This window comes from Ursus arctos, unplaced genomic scaffold (assembly GCF_023065955.2).
Source record: "Ursus arctos isolate Adak ecotype North America unplaced genomic scaffold, UrsArc2.0 scaffold_2, whole genome shotgun sequence".
NCBI classification, from domain to species: Eukaryota; Metazoa; Chordata; class Mammalia; order Carnivora; family Ursidae; genus Ursus; species Ursus arctos.
Genome location: NW_026622874.1, coordinates 102,193,539 through 102,208,341, shown reverse-complemented (window position 1 = coordinate 102,208,341; position 14,803 = coordinate 102,193,539). Strand labels below are relative to the sequence as shown.

The 14,803-nt window shown below is 52.3% G+C and overlaps 1 protein-coding gene across 4 annotated transcripts in view; it reads right to left on the bottom strand.

Annotated features, from left to right (window-relative positions):
• CARD11 (caspase recruitment domain family member 11) overlaps nucleotides 1-14,803 on the bottom strand; it is a 109,274-nt gene that overhangs the window by 22,350 nt on the left and 72,121 nt on the right. For all 4 annotated transcript variants that reach the window (XM_057315440.1, XM_057315441.1, XM_057315442.1 and 1 more), the window contains exons 3-11: nucleotides 10,916-11,128; nucleotides 9,197-9,334; nucleotides 7,771-8,096; nucleotides 4,831-5,010; nucleotides 3,875-4,027; nucleotides 3,314-3,439; nucleotides 2,648-2,845; nucleotides 818-994; nucleotides 10-61 (exon numbers count right to left, since the gene is read on the bottom strand). In XM_057315440.1, coding sequence (XP_057171423.1) covers nucleotides 10-61; nucleotides 818-994; nucleotides 2,648-2,845; nucleotides 3,314-3,439; nucleotides 3,875-4,027; nucleotides 4,831-5,010; nucleotides 7,771-8,096; nucleotides 9,197-9,334; nucleotides 10,916-11,128 — 1,563 coding nt within the window. The remainder of the gene's footprint in view (nucleotides 1-9; nucleotides 62-817; nucleotides 995-2,647; nucleotides 2,846-3,313; nucleotides 3,440-3,874; nucleotides 4,028-4,830; nucleotides 5,011-7,770; nucleotides 8,097-9,196; nucleotides 9,335-10,915; nucleotides 11,129-14,803) is intronic.

The following is a 14,803-nucleotide window of genomic DNA, read 5'->3' as shown; positions in this document are numbered from 1 at the left end:
CACACCAACCTTGGAAATCAGAGGCTCGCTTCAGGCTGATGGGGGATTTGGCTCTCTGCAGCTGCGAGAGGGAGGGCAAGACAACGGACAGAGGGGACAGATCAGACAAGGCCCAGAACATGTGTCAGCAGAGGGAGGGAATGAATGGAGGACGCCCGTGTGGCCCCGGGAGCACCGATGGCGTGTGACACCCACACCCTGGGCTGCGTGGCAGCGGCTGGCACAGAGCCCCTCCCCCCCCCACACCCCTCCTGGGAGGTGGCACCACGTGGCTCAGCTGGTACCAGAGCTGACGGTGGCAAGGAAAGGAGCCCAGCGGTCGTGAGGCCCAGCAGAACCAGGTACGTGACACAGACACAGGGGAATTTTCCAGAAAGGACGAGGCTTTCCACCACCCTCACCGGCAGGAGGTGCTGGTGTCTCCCGGGGGGCCCGCCCTGCGCTGACCAGCCCCTCGCATGTGAGATGGGCTCAAGTGCTCCTTCCTGCTGGAGAGGGAGCCCCGACGGCCCCGAACATTGAGCGGAGCGGACAGCATTGCCGCTGTAACTCCCGCTCCCCAGCCGGCCTCTCACAAGCCATTAACGTCAATAAACATGGGAGAGACACTCAATACCTATTTGCTGAATAAACGAATGAATTTGGAAATAACGCTCTCTTCATTCTCTCTCAACTTCTACTACGCGGACGAGAGATGGGAGCGTTTGTGAAAGCAAACAGGGCAAGAGCTGGGGCTGGCACGGTTTCCATCGAGGGGGCTGGGACAGGCGTGCGGCCCGCGCCACCAGCGCCCCGCGGCCGCCCCTACGGCCACTACCTGGATGCCCTTTAGATTCATCCTGCGCTTGGGCGGGTGGTAGGGCAGGAAGTATCTGCTGTCTTCCGGAGACTCCTCCGAGGTCGACGAGTCGTCCGCTTCCTGCCCGTTGGTCCTGGGGCTGGCGTCCCCGAAGTTCTGAGAGATGATGGCCACCGGCAGGTTCCTGGGCAGACTCTGGGGCGGAGAGAGGCCGGCGCCAGTGATGCGGCGGGATGAGCGGCCACCGTCGACGGCCGGCCTTCCCCGGGGCCCCGGGCTCACCCTCAGGACGGGGCCCGCGCATCCCCCTGACCCCACGTCCCCCCGGGTGCCCCACCCGCTCCTCGCAAGCAGCCTCCTGTTCCCGTCTCCCCCTTTGTGTGTTCACAGCAGCAAAGCGATGGCCCCTGGGTGGGGTCTCGGCCCCTGGGGTTGGACGGGCCGCCTTCACACCCTGAGGGGCAGCCCTGGGCCTGAGCTCCAAATGCAGGACCTGGCAGGGCAGTGTGGGCCTCGGCCTGGGGCTTTCCAGCCGCCGCCCCGGGCCCCGCTGCATGGGCAGTCAGTAATGTCCAGCTGCCCCCAAAACCACACGACCTTCCTACCGCTGCCTCCAAACCCAAAGCCTCTTGCCGACTTCCCTGCACAACACGGTCAAGGTCCTAGACGAACAACGAAGGGCCTCAGCCCGCAAGCCGACCCTGCTACCGCCTGCCAGCCCTCCGGGCGCGTCTCCCACCTGCCCCTGCCTCCCGCTATATGGGTGGCAGAACCGCCCAGCGTGGCCCACCCGTGGCAGGCTGCGTGTCACACACCCGCAGGCCTTCGCTCAGGTCGTGCCGGGCCTGGAACACGGCCCCGTCCTTCCTCACCCAGGCGGCCGCCCCCACAGCTTTCCCTGACCCCCCTCCCCTCGGGTACATGCTCGAGGCACATGCGCTGGGGCTTGGCCTTCCTAGAGCTGCTGCGTGATTACAAACCACGAATGTGCGAAAGGGTGACGGAGCCCCTGCTTGCCATCGGGGGGGCCGGCGAAGGCCTGGCCGGGGGCAGCATCACCAGTGGAGGTCCCGGGGCCGACCCTGAGCTTCTCTGCAGGGAGTCTTTCCTGGAACCCTGCTGGAGCGGAGGCCCCTCCCCCGGGGACCCCACAGCCCCAACCCAACTTGTAATTTACAACACTGTGTTGGCACGTCCCGTTCCTGGGTTGGCCTCTGGCGCTAAGTTTGGGTCCACTGAGGACCTCCCAGTTTCCCCGGGGCACTGACCAGGGTGCCCCCGCTGCTAGGGTCCGGGCTCCTTCCTTGGTACATGAGGACCGTAACGGTACCTGCCTGGCAGGAAGGTTCTGAGGGCAGGAGCTCACACGCAGAAGGCACTCAGCACCTGTGTGTGGCCGCCCTCGCACGCACAGCTACCCCAGTGGTCATGTCGCCTGCTCTGATGATAGCGTCTGCTCATCCCTGAGCCCCCGGGGCCCTGCGGTGACACGAACTCTGAGCGTCGTACCGTCCGTAAAAGACAGTGTCCTCAGGCACTAGGGGCTTCAGCGGGCACACGGCGTCTGACGCCCAGTGACCATCCATGCAGTGGTGGCAACCGCGACGGGAGGCTAGCGGGCAGCCGCGGTCGGCTGACAAGCTGAGGCTACCTGGTGAAGTCATTTGCCTATGGTCGGCTAGCAACTGGCCACGGCAGGCTCTACCCATAAGTTCCAAGGTCAGAATTCAGAGTCTGGACTGAGTGGTGTGTGCGTGCAGGAGGGTCAAGGACACAGGTTATTCTGGGTGGGGCCGAGGGTGGGGAGGCACCTGGCTGCAGGTGTGAGGCCCGGCAGCCCAGTCCCACCTGGTCCAGGCTGCTGCTGTCCTTGGAGAGACGCCGGAGCTTGCTCTCCAGGTTCACGATGCAGGCTTCCCGCCGGACCATCTCAATCCTCATCTCGTCGTTCTTCTCCTCCAGCTCCCGGATCTGCTTCCTGTATTTGTCCTTCTCGATTAAGCACTGCGAGTACTGTGTCTGCGCTTCATCCCGGGAATGGAAGGCCTGCGGGGGAGGGGGAGGGGGAGGACGAGGCCATTGTGGTTCTTCACCCCGCACGGACCCAATCAGACCCGGGACGTGGTCTCTGTCTGGATGCTGCTTCCCCGCCCAGTGGTCGGCCTGCTCTTTTCTTGACCCCGACTCTTGGGCGTTTAAATCGCTCCCTTCCCCAGTAGTCCGGATCACCGCTGCCACGTGTCCTGCTCCTTCCAGGAGCTGGGCACTGTGCTGGGAGCCCTGGGGCAGTACCTCTCGGGCCCGCTCCCTGCCCCCGGCAGGTGCTGCTGTCTTATTACTCCCATTTTACAGACGAGGACATGGAGGCTTCCACGGGGCGGAGCTAGCCTGCAGCCACACATCTGATGAGTGACCGAGCCTGAACGTGGCTGTCTGACGCTGGGGACCACGCGCGGTCACAGGAGCCGCTGGAGCCCGGCTCAGGCCCCCACGCTCTCCGGATGCTGCCCGTACCTGGTCCCGCTCCCGCTCCACTTCCTCCAGCTGCAGCATGACCGTGTTCATACGGTGCTTGTACATCTCACAGTCCTTGCCCAGCGTCGAGCACTTGAGCTCCAGGTCCTCCTTCTCCTCCAGGTACTGTGAGCAACGGGAAGAGATCAGCACCCAACCCGGCAGGCAGCAGGCGAGGCCAGCGGTTTCCCAGCTGAGCCTCCCTGATGGCCTATCCCTCCCTGACAGTCAGCTCTCTGAAGAGCAGGGCCCAGTCGTAGGGCAGTCAGTGAGCTGAGATGTGCTTCAGACCTGCTGTGTGCAAGGGACCGTGGAGGGGGGACAGGGCAGACACGTGAGCCCTCATGTGGGCTGCGGTCAGGAGGGGGAGGCAGGTGCTGGGGTGGTACAGTAATTCACAAGTCACAGCGAGGGGCTCATGCCGGCGTGCATGGGGAATCTGGACCGGGCTGAAACCTGGTCCCCAGAAGACAGCGGGGGTCGGGAGGTCTTGTGAATGCACGTCGGTGTGCCAGCCGGGGTGGGGTGGGGGAAGCTGCCCCTCCGCCTGGGGGCTCCCACCTTGTCCCGCAGCTCCTCTGCCTGGCGGACCTCCTCCTGCAGGTTGTAGATCTTGTTGACGAGCTCCTGCCGGTCCTCCAGAGCCTCCTTGCGGTCATGCTCCAGGATGTCCAAGATGGCCTTGTCCGAGTCGGGCAGGCTGCGCTTCCCGGCCTGGGTGGGGGGGGTGGGAAGGTTTGACCATGCTGGGGGGGGGGCGGGGCAGGGAGCCAGGTGGACCCGGGAGGCAGGGAGGGTGTGGGGACCCCAGAGCCAGCGACAGACGCTGGGAGAGCAGAAGGTTTTGTGCCAGGGAAGCAGAGAAAGCGTCGCTGCCTCTTGGGGTCCTTAAGCAGCTTATTATTTAAGAATTTTATCACCTGGAAAGAAGCATAAAACCCACTTCTGCTCACGAACATCCCAAAGCCTATTGTTCTGCCCTAGCTCTTATCAGAGCCGAGAGAAACAGCGGCTGCTTCTCCAAACGCTTCATAGGGGACGACAAAGAGAGGGCCGATCTGCCGTCCAGATGCATCCCCTGAAATATCAGTTAATCTGCTTCGATTAACCCGGGATTCATTCTCTGCTCCAAATCCACGCCTTTAATGCCAGGCAGCCGATCCTGGGGGAATAATTCTGGGGGAAGGGGAGAGCTAGCCTTTTCCCTATTCCTGCGGATGTGTTTGGGGATGTTATTTCTCAGCTACTTCCTCCTTTACACCTGAAAATGAGCCTGTGATGACAGCTGTGGGGAGGCACTTGAAGTTTTAACAAAGCACGCGGAGCTGAGGGGTGAGTTTCTTGGGCTCTTGAAGGGGAAATCGGTTTCCTGGCCATCCCTGTCTCACAGAGCCCGGCGCAGGGACTCCATGGGATCCCAAGTGTCATCTCCGTGACACGTCGTGTCTCTGACGAGGGGGTCGTGTGGTGACCCCACCTACCCAGGGATGACGCGGATCGCCTGTCCCCGCCCGCACCTGGATAATGGACTGCAGCTCCTGGATTTTGGTCTTTAGCATCTCGTTCTCCCGCTCCAGCTCCAGAACTTGCTCCCTCTTAGGCCGATTCTCGATGTCGTTCTTTAGTTTCAGAGACTGGTTTCTCTCCAGCTTGCACTCCTCCTCCATTTTATTCAACCGATGCTTTAGTTGGTCAATCTGAAACGCCCAAGGGTGCTGTCGGCAGGCCACACTGGGGAAAGGCAATGCTCCCCCAGATCCCCAGCGGACTCCCCACGTACCCCGTGTGACGCCCACCCCACTTCCTCCAGTTAGCGACGGAGAGGGGCTCAAAGAAACCTTTTGCGGTAAAACAAAGCACCAGCTTCTTGTGGATGAAGAGCTCCTGATTTGTTAATTTAGGATAATTCTGAAAGGGGTTATATGTCCCTTAGGGAACTGGGGGGATTCCCTCAACAACCCATGTTATTACAGGGAGCGAGGCAGCCACGAGTTCAGGGTTCTGGGCCCCGCGCCCTGACTTTACCCCAGAGCAAGCGGCATGGGCTTGTCCTTGCGGGTTTCCCACAAAATTCTATTCGGACAAACGGCACTGCTGTGAAAAGGACAGTGTGAGGTCCTCTGGGTTCACGGTATCTCCGGCCTAAAGGACCCACGCTCAGGGCTGGAAGAGTGGCTTCCTGGAGGAAGTGGTTACTACATAAGGAAATGCAACAAGTGGAGATGTGCCGAGCTCGGCCCTGGAGAGGTGACTGTCAGGACGGGGCCCAGAAGAAGACTTCGTAGACCTTTGTGACTAAGCATGTCTGCTTCCCCGAACTGATCGATCTTACAGAACACCCACGCCAAGCCTGTCTTCAAGGCTGCAGGAAAGGGAGGCAGCAAAGGGGCGAGCGCCCTTTGACAAATCTAGGCTTACGGGGAGAACACTGCAAGGTACCTGGCAGGCAGAGGGTCGTGGCTTTAGCAAGGAAATAGTGCCTGGGACCCATGGAAGGGAAGGAAGGAAGAGGCACACAGGGAAGCAGCCTGGGGCTTGGAAATGACCTAGGGACTCAGCTGGCCAGATGTTCTTTCAAGTTCTAGACACACTTCCCACTATTCCTATATCACCTGGGAAATGTAATATAGGACAAAGTCCTGGGAGAGAAACTTCTAGGTCACTGTCACAGGCTAACGTCTCCAAATCCTAGCTACAACAGCACAGAAACCTCTCCTCCTGGTCATGCAAAAAAAAAATCATCCTCGGCATCTTGGAAGGTCAGCCCCGGTGCCCAGTACTGGCTCTAAATCCCCTGTCCCATCCAAGTGGGCCCCGAGTGACAGCCCTGTGGGGTGCTTACTGGCTCAGCCACTTTGTCGACGACATGGGGCTGTGTCTCAGCAACCCTGGGGCACAGGAATGATTTTCCACGACTGCCATTTACAAATGATGAAACAGGCCAAAAGCCAAGTAAGTGTTAAAGCCAGAAGCCAAAGTCAGATTCGAACTCAAATGCAGAGGCTTTCAAAGCCCATGCTCTTGACGGAAACGCTCTACTGCCCGCTATGCCACCGACTCAATTCACCCGAATTCTAGTGGACTGTTTACTGATCTGTCTGCTTCAACTAAATTGTAAGTGACCTGAGCAGAAATCAGGTTATTTATCCCTGTGTGCCCCACCGTGCTTAGCACTGTGCCTTACACGTGGCAGGTGCTTAATAAATATTCCGAGTCTATTTTCCACCCAGCAGCCAGAGTGATCCTTCTAGATATAAATCAGTTGTCACTCTCCAGCTCTCAATCCTTCAGCGGCTTCCCATCACAAGTGGAATAAATTCCCAAGTTCTTACCCTGCCCTCATGATCTGGACCTTGGCATCTCTCTGTTCCACCTGCTCGGTTGAGTCCAGCCCCACTTGCTCTTGATGGGTCTCAAAAACACCAAGCACGCCCCCTACTCGGGGCTTTTCATTTGCTCTTTGCTCTTCCCCTGAGCCCTTGCATGGTTGGCTCCCTCCTTGTCCTCAGACCTCTGCTCCCATGTCCCCTTCTCTGAGACCCTTCCTACCATCCTATCTAAAGCTGCATCCCTCACTCACCATCCTCACACTCTTTCCTCTCCTCTTCTTAATAGCACTTCCTACTACCAGGGGTTTATGTATTTGTTTGCTGATTAACATGTGAGCTCCATGACAGCAGAGCCTTGGTCTTGAGTTATGTATCCCTGGAAAAGAGCCCGGTGCATGGTGGCCCTCGATAAATAAAAAGGATGAAGGAGGTAAGCAAATTCCCTTCCCCTTCTCTATTTTGGAGGTAAGCTCATTAATGAATTAATCACTTGGCTGATGGATCGTGCGTTGATAAGTACCTCGACCGTCCTGCTGCGTCATGCTGAGCTCTGTGGGTACAGTTGGGAAGGGGAGGGTCCTGGCCTCCAAAACCTCACGTCCTCATGGAACAAGTGCTGTGTCCATCGCCTCCCTGAGGGTCACTCATGGTCTGGGCCCCTGGGTTCTCCAGCTTCCCCGTCAGCTGGTTTTGCAGAGGGGCTGTGAGTGCATGTCTGCACATGCAGATAGCCCCGCTGGGTCAATGTGTGCAAGTCTGTCCATGTGCATGGTGGCCCTGGGTCCCGAGTGGGTGGCAAGAAGCCCCGCTGGGTCGGTGTACACATGTCTGCACACACACATGGTGGGTCTCGGTCCTGAGCCTGTCTGTGGCAGGAAGTCCACCACCGGGTTCGTGTGCACACGTCTGCACATGTGCATGGTGGCCCTGGGCCCTCGGCTGTCACGCTAAGCCTCACTGGGTTGGTGTGTGGACGCGCATGGTGGGTCTAGGTGTCCCCCAAGAACGCAGTGTCCCCCACTCCTGCTCTCCTCGCTGAGCGAGGAGCCCTGGCGGCCGTGTGCGCCTGTGTGCACCTGCCGCGTGGTGGGCCCGAGCCCCAGCAGCCCTCCGGCATGTGCCGCTCACCTCCAGTTGGAGGTCTCGGCTCCTCATGACCGCCATGTTCTTTTCTTCGCTGAGCTGGGCGTAGCGCATGGCCAAGTTGTAGTTGTCGTCCTTCACCTTGACCAGCTCGTCGTTGTAGCTGTCACGCTCCTCCTTCATCTTGTAGTACCGCTCCTGGAAGGTCAGCAGCTCCACCCGCGTCAGCGTCAGCTGCTTCTTCTCATCCTCCAGCTGTCGCGACTTGGCCAGCAGCTCGCACCGCTGCAGGTCCTTGGCCTTCATCTGCTGCTGCAGCTTGATGACCTCATTCATGAGGAAGTGCGTGAGGCCCTCGTGGCCCTCCTCCACTGTGGGGAGGGGGCACCCGTCAGCCCCGAGGAGGGGGAGAGCGAAGGGGGCCCGGGCTGTGGGGTGGGGGTCAGCCATTCACTCACTCACTCACTCACACACCAACATTGCACAGAGCTCTTCAGGCCCTGGGCCCTCAGAGCGAGCAAGACAGCCTTGGTCCCGGTAGAGCTTACCGTCTCCCAAGGGAGACAGCCGGTGAAAAAGCAGATGATCACACACAGATAGACCTACAGACGGAGAGGATTTCGCAAAGTAAAGGCACAGGGGCTATGAACGTGGGCAGCAGGGGGCCAGATCCAGCCTGGCGGGCACACGGGTTGGAAGGCTCCTGATGGTTGAGCTGAAACACTGAGGAGGGAAAACATGTCCCAGGAAGGTGGAAAAACATTGCCAAAACCCTACGAGGAAGAAGGAGGAACTTGGCGCATTTCAGAAACTAAGGAAGACCAAAGTGGCTGGAGTCCAGGGAGGCAGAAAAGGGAGGCTGGGAGCATCAGCAGGGGCTGGACCATGTAGGATTCTTGTGGGCTCCATTAAAGACAGGGGTGTTCGGTTGGATGCAGTGGAAAACCACCAAAGCTTTGCAGCAAGGGGGGCAACATGAGGCAGGGAGAGAGCATCGGAGCAGAGCGGGAATGGATGAAGACTGGATGGGGCTGGAGGGGTCCGCACCGGGTTGTGGTGGAGATGGAGAGAAGGCTGGTTCAGGAATATTTAGGGAGGAAAGTGGAGATGAGGCTACTGAGGGCTCTGGCTCAGGGATGCTGACAAGACAGTAGGCAAGGCGAGGGCAGGATTTGGAGGGCAGTAGGAATTTCTGTCCCAGCCACCAACATTCGTGGAAGATGTTCCATGAACACCCACTTCTCTTGGCTCCTACTTTGATCTGCCTCTGTCACCTACCTTTGATCATCGGGCAGACATGAGTGGTTGACAGCCCACAAGCGCCACAGGAACACTGTCCTAACATCATCGATTCATAGCTTTGGAACTGTCCGCCCACTAGACACACACACACACACACACACACACACACACACACACACACACACACTCCTACCAGAGTTCACATGCTCCTGATGGCAAAGCCACTTACCCACAATGGTGGAGAACCTCCGGGTGGGCTCCTTTCCGGTCACCAGTTTGTACAGTTCCGGGTAATAAAACTCCAGGCTCTCCAAGAAGACCACATAGCCCCTTTGGCCCTTGGTATGTAGAATGTCCAACAGTCGGCCTGGCAGAACAGAACTCACCCCGTGAGGAGAAGAGTGCACTTCTGATTGGATGCAAGTCTCCGTGTCCAGCCTTACCCTGGACTCCTATCCCTCAATAAACTCTAAGAAGACAGTCTCACCACGTTCTGTCACTCGAGAGCAGTATCTGGGAGTCCAGATACTATAAATCAAAGTGCCAGGCCCTCAACAGGGGTGCAGTGTCTGATAGTTTTCCTTTCTCTAACAAACTGGTAGAATCAGGATAAATGGAACTGCAGTTATAGGAAGCCAACGGTTTCAAAGAGCTTCCCAATTGACCAGCACTGAAATTAACCATACAGGCACCAGCCCTTCCGTGACTGAAGAAGGCTGGAAGTACAAAGCAAATACAGAATAATGCATGGTTCCCTGAGACTCGGGGCAGGAAGACAGACCTCCAGGTGGAGAGCTAGGAAAAGTCACGGGAAGCCGGCCCAGCTCCATGATCTTTGGGATTATCTCATAGTCCGGAAACATCTTTAACCTCAATGGAACTTGCCTGGCGTTTTCGGTTTCTGTCCTACTGGTTCCGCTTAATATTTACATTTCCTGGCCCTTCCTCAAACATTTTATTTTCAGATATTTCTTCCCTTGAGGTGCCAAGATAGACGTAATAAATACGTCTCGTCTTGTGTTAACGGACTGTTTGGCGAGGCACTGTGTTGAGGAATCTGAAGTTACACCCGAGCTCGGGAGGAAAGCGAGCTGTGATTAGTGATGTCTGTCACGTATGCAAAGGAGACTCGCAGCCCATGAGCTACTTATCACCCAGTCGTACTGTGGGGAAGTGATTTTCAAACCTTTTCAACGGTGAGCCACAGAAAGATATTTTACGTTGTGACCTTGTGTCTATACACACGTGGGCAAACAGATGTATACACACGCGTATGTATGTAAAACCAAGTCTTACGAACCACACTCACTACCTTTGAAGAATGAGATAAGGTGTCGCGGATCCCTAGACAGTCTGGAAAAGCCTGTGGACCCCTTCTCAGAATAATATTTTTAAACAGATAAAAAGGAATTGGATCACAAAGGGAATCAATTCTAATAAGATACTGTTATCAAATATTAAATCTGAGATTCAGTAATAAAAGTGCTTCTTCACTAATGTATTAGTAACACGATCTCTTGGCAGGTCTAATAACTACTATAATTTTGAGGGTGAGATGAGTGTAAATGATATTTTGGAAGATCTGTAACAGCTGTAATGTGGTATGAAGATACCTGTAATTTTATTGTTGACAAAGTCACGGGTATTGCTAATCTCCACTGCGATTTGTCGCCTACCCACACTCAGAATTGATGGGAACGCTAAATCTCGGTTAAAGCTAGTAAAATAAAGATGTAATTCCCCCCCATCCAAGTCCCTGGACCGTCTCAGTTCTCTACGTAGAGAGCTCGGGGAGGGGGGACACAGGGGTGGGCAGAAGTCAGTGGACCCCAGTTTGAAAATGCCTGACCCAGAGAAACGCCATTTTGGTACAGCCAACTATGGGGTATTTCCTGAAGCTGCCACAAGAGGTCGCCCCCCTTCCCTCCTGGGCGGCGACCCTGGTTACCTGCACGGTTGATCTTGGAGGGCAGCATGGGCGCATTGAGCACCTCGTCTTCATCCTGCTCATCTATGACCTTACACTGGCGCAGGTAGGGGGTGAGCTTGGCCGGGTTGATGTAGCGACTCAGCATGTGCCGGTTACACTCCACGTTCTCCCACAAGGCATCCTCCTCATCCTTCAGTGTCTCCATACAGTCGTCCATCTCTGACCCTCCTCCTTTGGACAGAAGCCCCAACAAGGTTAATAAAGGAGCCTCACTGCATAGCTCCATAAACTCTTTAAGAGTGATCTCCAGAATACGCTGTCGAGTTAAAAAGAAAAAAGTAGACAAAAGTACATATGGTATTTTACCTCTTATTTAAGAAAGGAAAGGATATGAACATAGATATATATTTCTTTATACACGACACAGAAACAACGGGCAGATAAGCCATAAAATTAAAAAAAAATTATTTATAGAGAGGCAAAATGTTGCAGTTGGACTATATCCTTTCCATCCAAGTTTTTATATCTTACTAAGAATTTATCTTCCCCCAAACAATATATACTATTGCTTTTTGTTTTACAATTTCACATAAAAGACATCATATTGTAGGCTTCCTTGTTTCCTTTTTCAACTTTTTCTCTCTACCTTTTTTGAGTTTCATCTACATCGATACCTATATATCTAATTCCTTCATTTTTAAAAAAACAGCTTTATTGGGATAGAATTCACGTACCATGCAATTGACCTTTTAAAATTCAATGTGTACAATTCGGTAGTCTTTAGTATATTCACAGGGCTGTGCAGCCATCACAATGAATTTTACAACATTTTCATCATCAACCCCAAAAGAAACTCCATTGCTCTTAGCTGGCACCTCCCCATTCCCCCCAGTTCCTGCCCCTCCAGTGGTGGGCGTCCACTAATCTACTTTCTGTCTCTGTAGAGTACTATTCTGGACATTTCATGTAAGTGGAATCCTACAACATGTGGTCTTTTGTGACCGGCTTCTTTCACTGAGCGTAACGTTCTTACTGGTCATCCATGTTATAGCGTGTTTCAGTATTTCACTTATTTTTACTGATGAATCATTTTTCATCGTATGGCTACATCCCATCGTGTTTACCCAGCCATTGGTGAACGTTTGGGTGGGTGGCTTCTATTTATTGGCTATTATAAATTACGTTGCTATGAAGATTCATGTATGGGTTTTCGTGTAGACCTATGTTCTTTTTTTTTTTTTGAAGATTTTATTTATCTATTTATTTGAGAGAAAGAGCATGAGAGAGAGCAGAGAGCACAAGCAGGGAGGGGCGAGGGGCAGAGGGAGGGGGAGAAGCAGGCTTCCCACTGAGTAGGGTGCCCGATGCAGGACTTGATCCCAGGACCCCAAGATCATGACCTGAACTGAAGGCAGACGCTTAACCGACTGAGCCACCTGGGAGCCCCTAGACCTATGTTCTTATATCCCTTGGGCAGATATGGAAAATGAAATTACTGAGCCACATGGAAAGCCCATCTTTAACATTTTGAGGAACTGCCAAACTGCTTCCCAAAGTGCCTGTAGCAGTTTACACTCCTGCTAGCAATGTATGAGGCTCCAATTTATCCACACCCTTGTCAACACTTGTGGTTGTCTGTCTGTTTTATTATAGCCATCTGAGTGGGTGGGAAGTGGTACCTCCGTGTGGTTTTGATTTGTAGTTCTCTGTTGATTATGATGTTAGCATCTTGTCACGTGCGTATTGGCCATTTGTATATTGAGAAATGTCTATTCAAAACCTCTGCCCAGTTTTAAATTGGGTTGTTTGTCTTTACTATTGACTTTACTATTGAGTCGGAATTCTTTATGCGATCTGCATATAAGCCCTTTATCAGATATATGATTTGTAAGTATTTCCTCCCATTCTCTTGGTTATATTTTTGCTTTCTTCAAGGTACTATTTGTAGCACAAAAGTTTTTAGTCTTCATGTAGTCCAATTTATTTATTTTTTTCTTATTTCACTTGTACGTTTGGTGTGTATCTAAACATCATTGCCTACCTCAAGGCTGTGAAGGTTTGCTTCTATTTTTTTGAAGACTTTTATCCTTTTAGCTCTTATGCTTAGGCACATGATGCATTTTGAATTCATATTTGCATATGGTGTGAGGTAAAGTTCCAACTGTATTCTTTCACATGTGGATATTTAGTTGTCCCAGCGTAATTTGTTGAAAAGATTATTCTTTCCCCATTGATTGGTCTTGGCATCTTCGTCAAAACTCAACTCACTGTGTTTACTTCTGGACTCTCAATTCTATTGCATTTGTCTCTATGTCTGTATTTATGTCCGCACCCTATTCTCTTCATTACTGTAGATGCATAGGAAGTTTTGAAATTGGGAAGTATGAGTACTCTACCCTTGTTCCTCCTTTTTAACATTGTTTTGCTTCGTCACAGCCCCTTGAAATTCCATGTGAATTTAAGGATCAGTCTGTCAATATCTGCAAAAAGACGTAGCTGAATCCATTGAAGATGTAGATCAATTTAGAGATCATAAGACAATGGCCCATGAATATGGGGTATCTTTTCATTTGTTGAGGTCTTTCATTTCTTCCAGCAATGTTTTGTAGTTTTCAGTGTACAAGTCTTTTTTTTTTTTTTTAAAGATTTTATTTATTTATTCGACAGAGATAGAGACAGCCAGCGAGAGAGGGAACACAAGCAGGGGGAGTGGGAGATGAAGAAGCAGGCTCCCAGCGGAAGAGCCCGATGTGGGACTCGATCCCACAATGCCGGGATCACGCCCTGAGCCGAAGGCAGACGCTTAACGACTGTGCCACCCAGGTGCCCCTCAGTGTACAAGTCTTGCGCTTCTTTTGCTAAATGCGTTCCTCAGTGTTTGGATGACATCGTAAATGTGAACTGTTTTCTTAATTTCATTTGTGGAATGTCCACTGTTAGTGTATAGATATACAATTGATTTTTCTATATTGATCTCTCATGCTGTAACCTCACTGAAATAATTTCTTAGTTCTAATAGTTTGTTAGTGGATTTCTTGTGATCTTCTCTATGCAAGATAATGTTACCGGCAGTTAAATAGTTTTACTTCTGTCTTTTCAACCTTGACACCTTTTATTTCTTTCTCTTGTCTAACTGCTCTGGCTAGAACCTCCAGCACAATATTAAATAGAAGTGGCAAGAATAGACATTCTTGTCTTGTTCTTGATCTTAGGGGAAAAGCATCCATTTTTTTTTTTTTGTCATTAAGAATGGTGCTAGTTGGTTGGTTTTGTGTGTGTGTGTGCGCACGCTCACGCATGTGTGTTTTAGAGATCTTTTATCAGCCTGGGGCAGATCCCTTGCATTCCTGGTTTGTTGAGCACTTTTGTCACGAAAGGGTGTTTGATTTTATCCAGTGCTTTTCTTCATCCATTGAGATAACCATGTGATTTTTGGTTTTGATTATGTTAATATGGTGTATTACATTAATTGATTTTCAGGTATTAGGAAAACCATGCATTCTTGATATAAATCCCACTTAGTCACGGTGTGGAATTATTCTTCTATACTGGTGGACTCAATTTGGTAGTGTATTTTTGAGGACTTTTGCATCTGTGTTCATAAGAGATATTGGTCACTAGTTTTCTTACTTGTGATGTCTTTGACTGGTCTTGATATTGGAGTAATATTGGTCTCGTAGAACTAGTTGGGAAATATTCCCTCCTTTTCTATCCTTTGGAAGAGTCTGTGAAGAATTTTTTCTTTTGTTTGGTAGAATTCACCAGGGAAGACATCTGGGCCTGGACGTTTCTTTGTGGGTAGATTTTTGGTTACTAATTCTTTACTTGTTATATGTTTGCTCAGATTTCCTGTTTTTCTTGAGTCAGTTTCAGTAGTTTGTGTCTTTCTAGGAATTTGTCCATTTC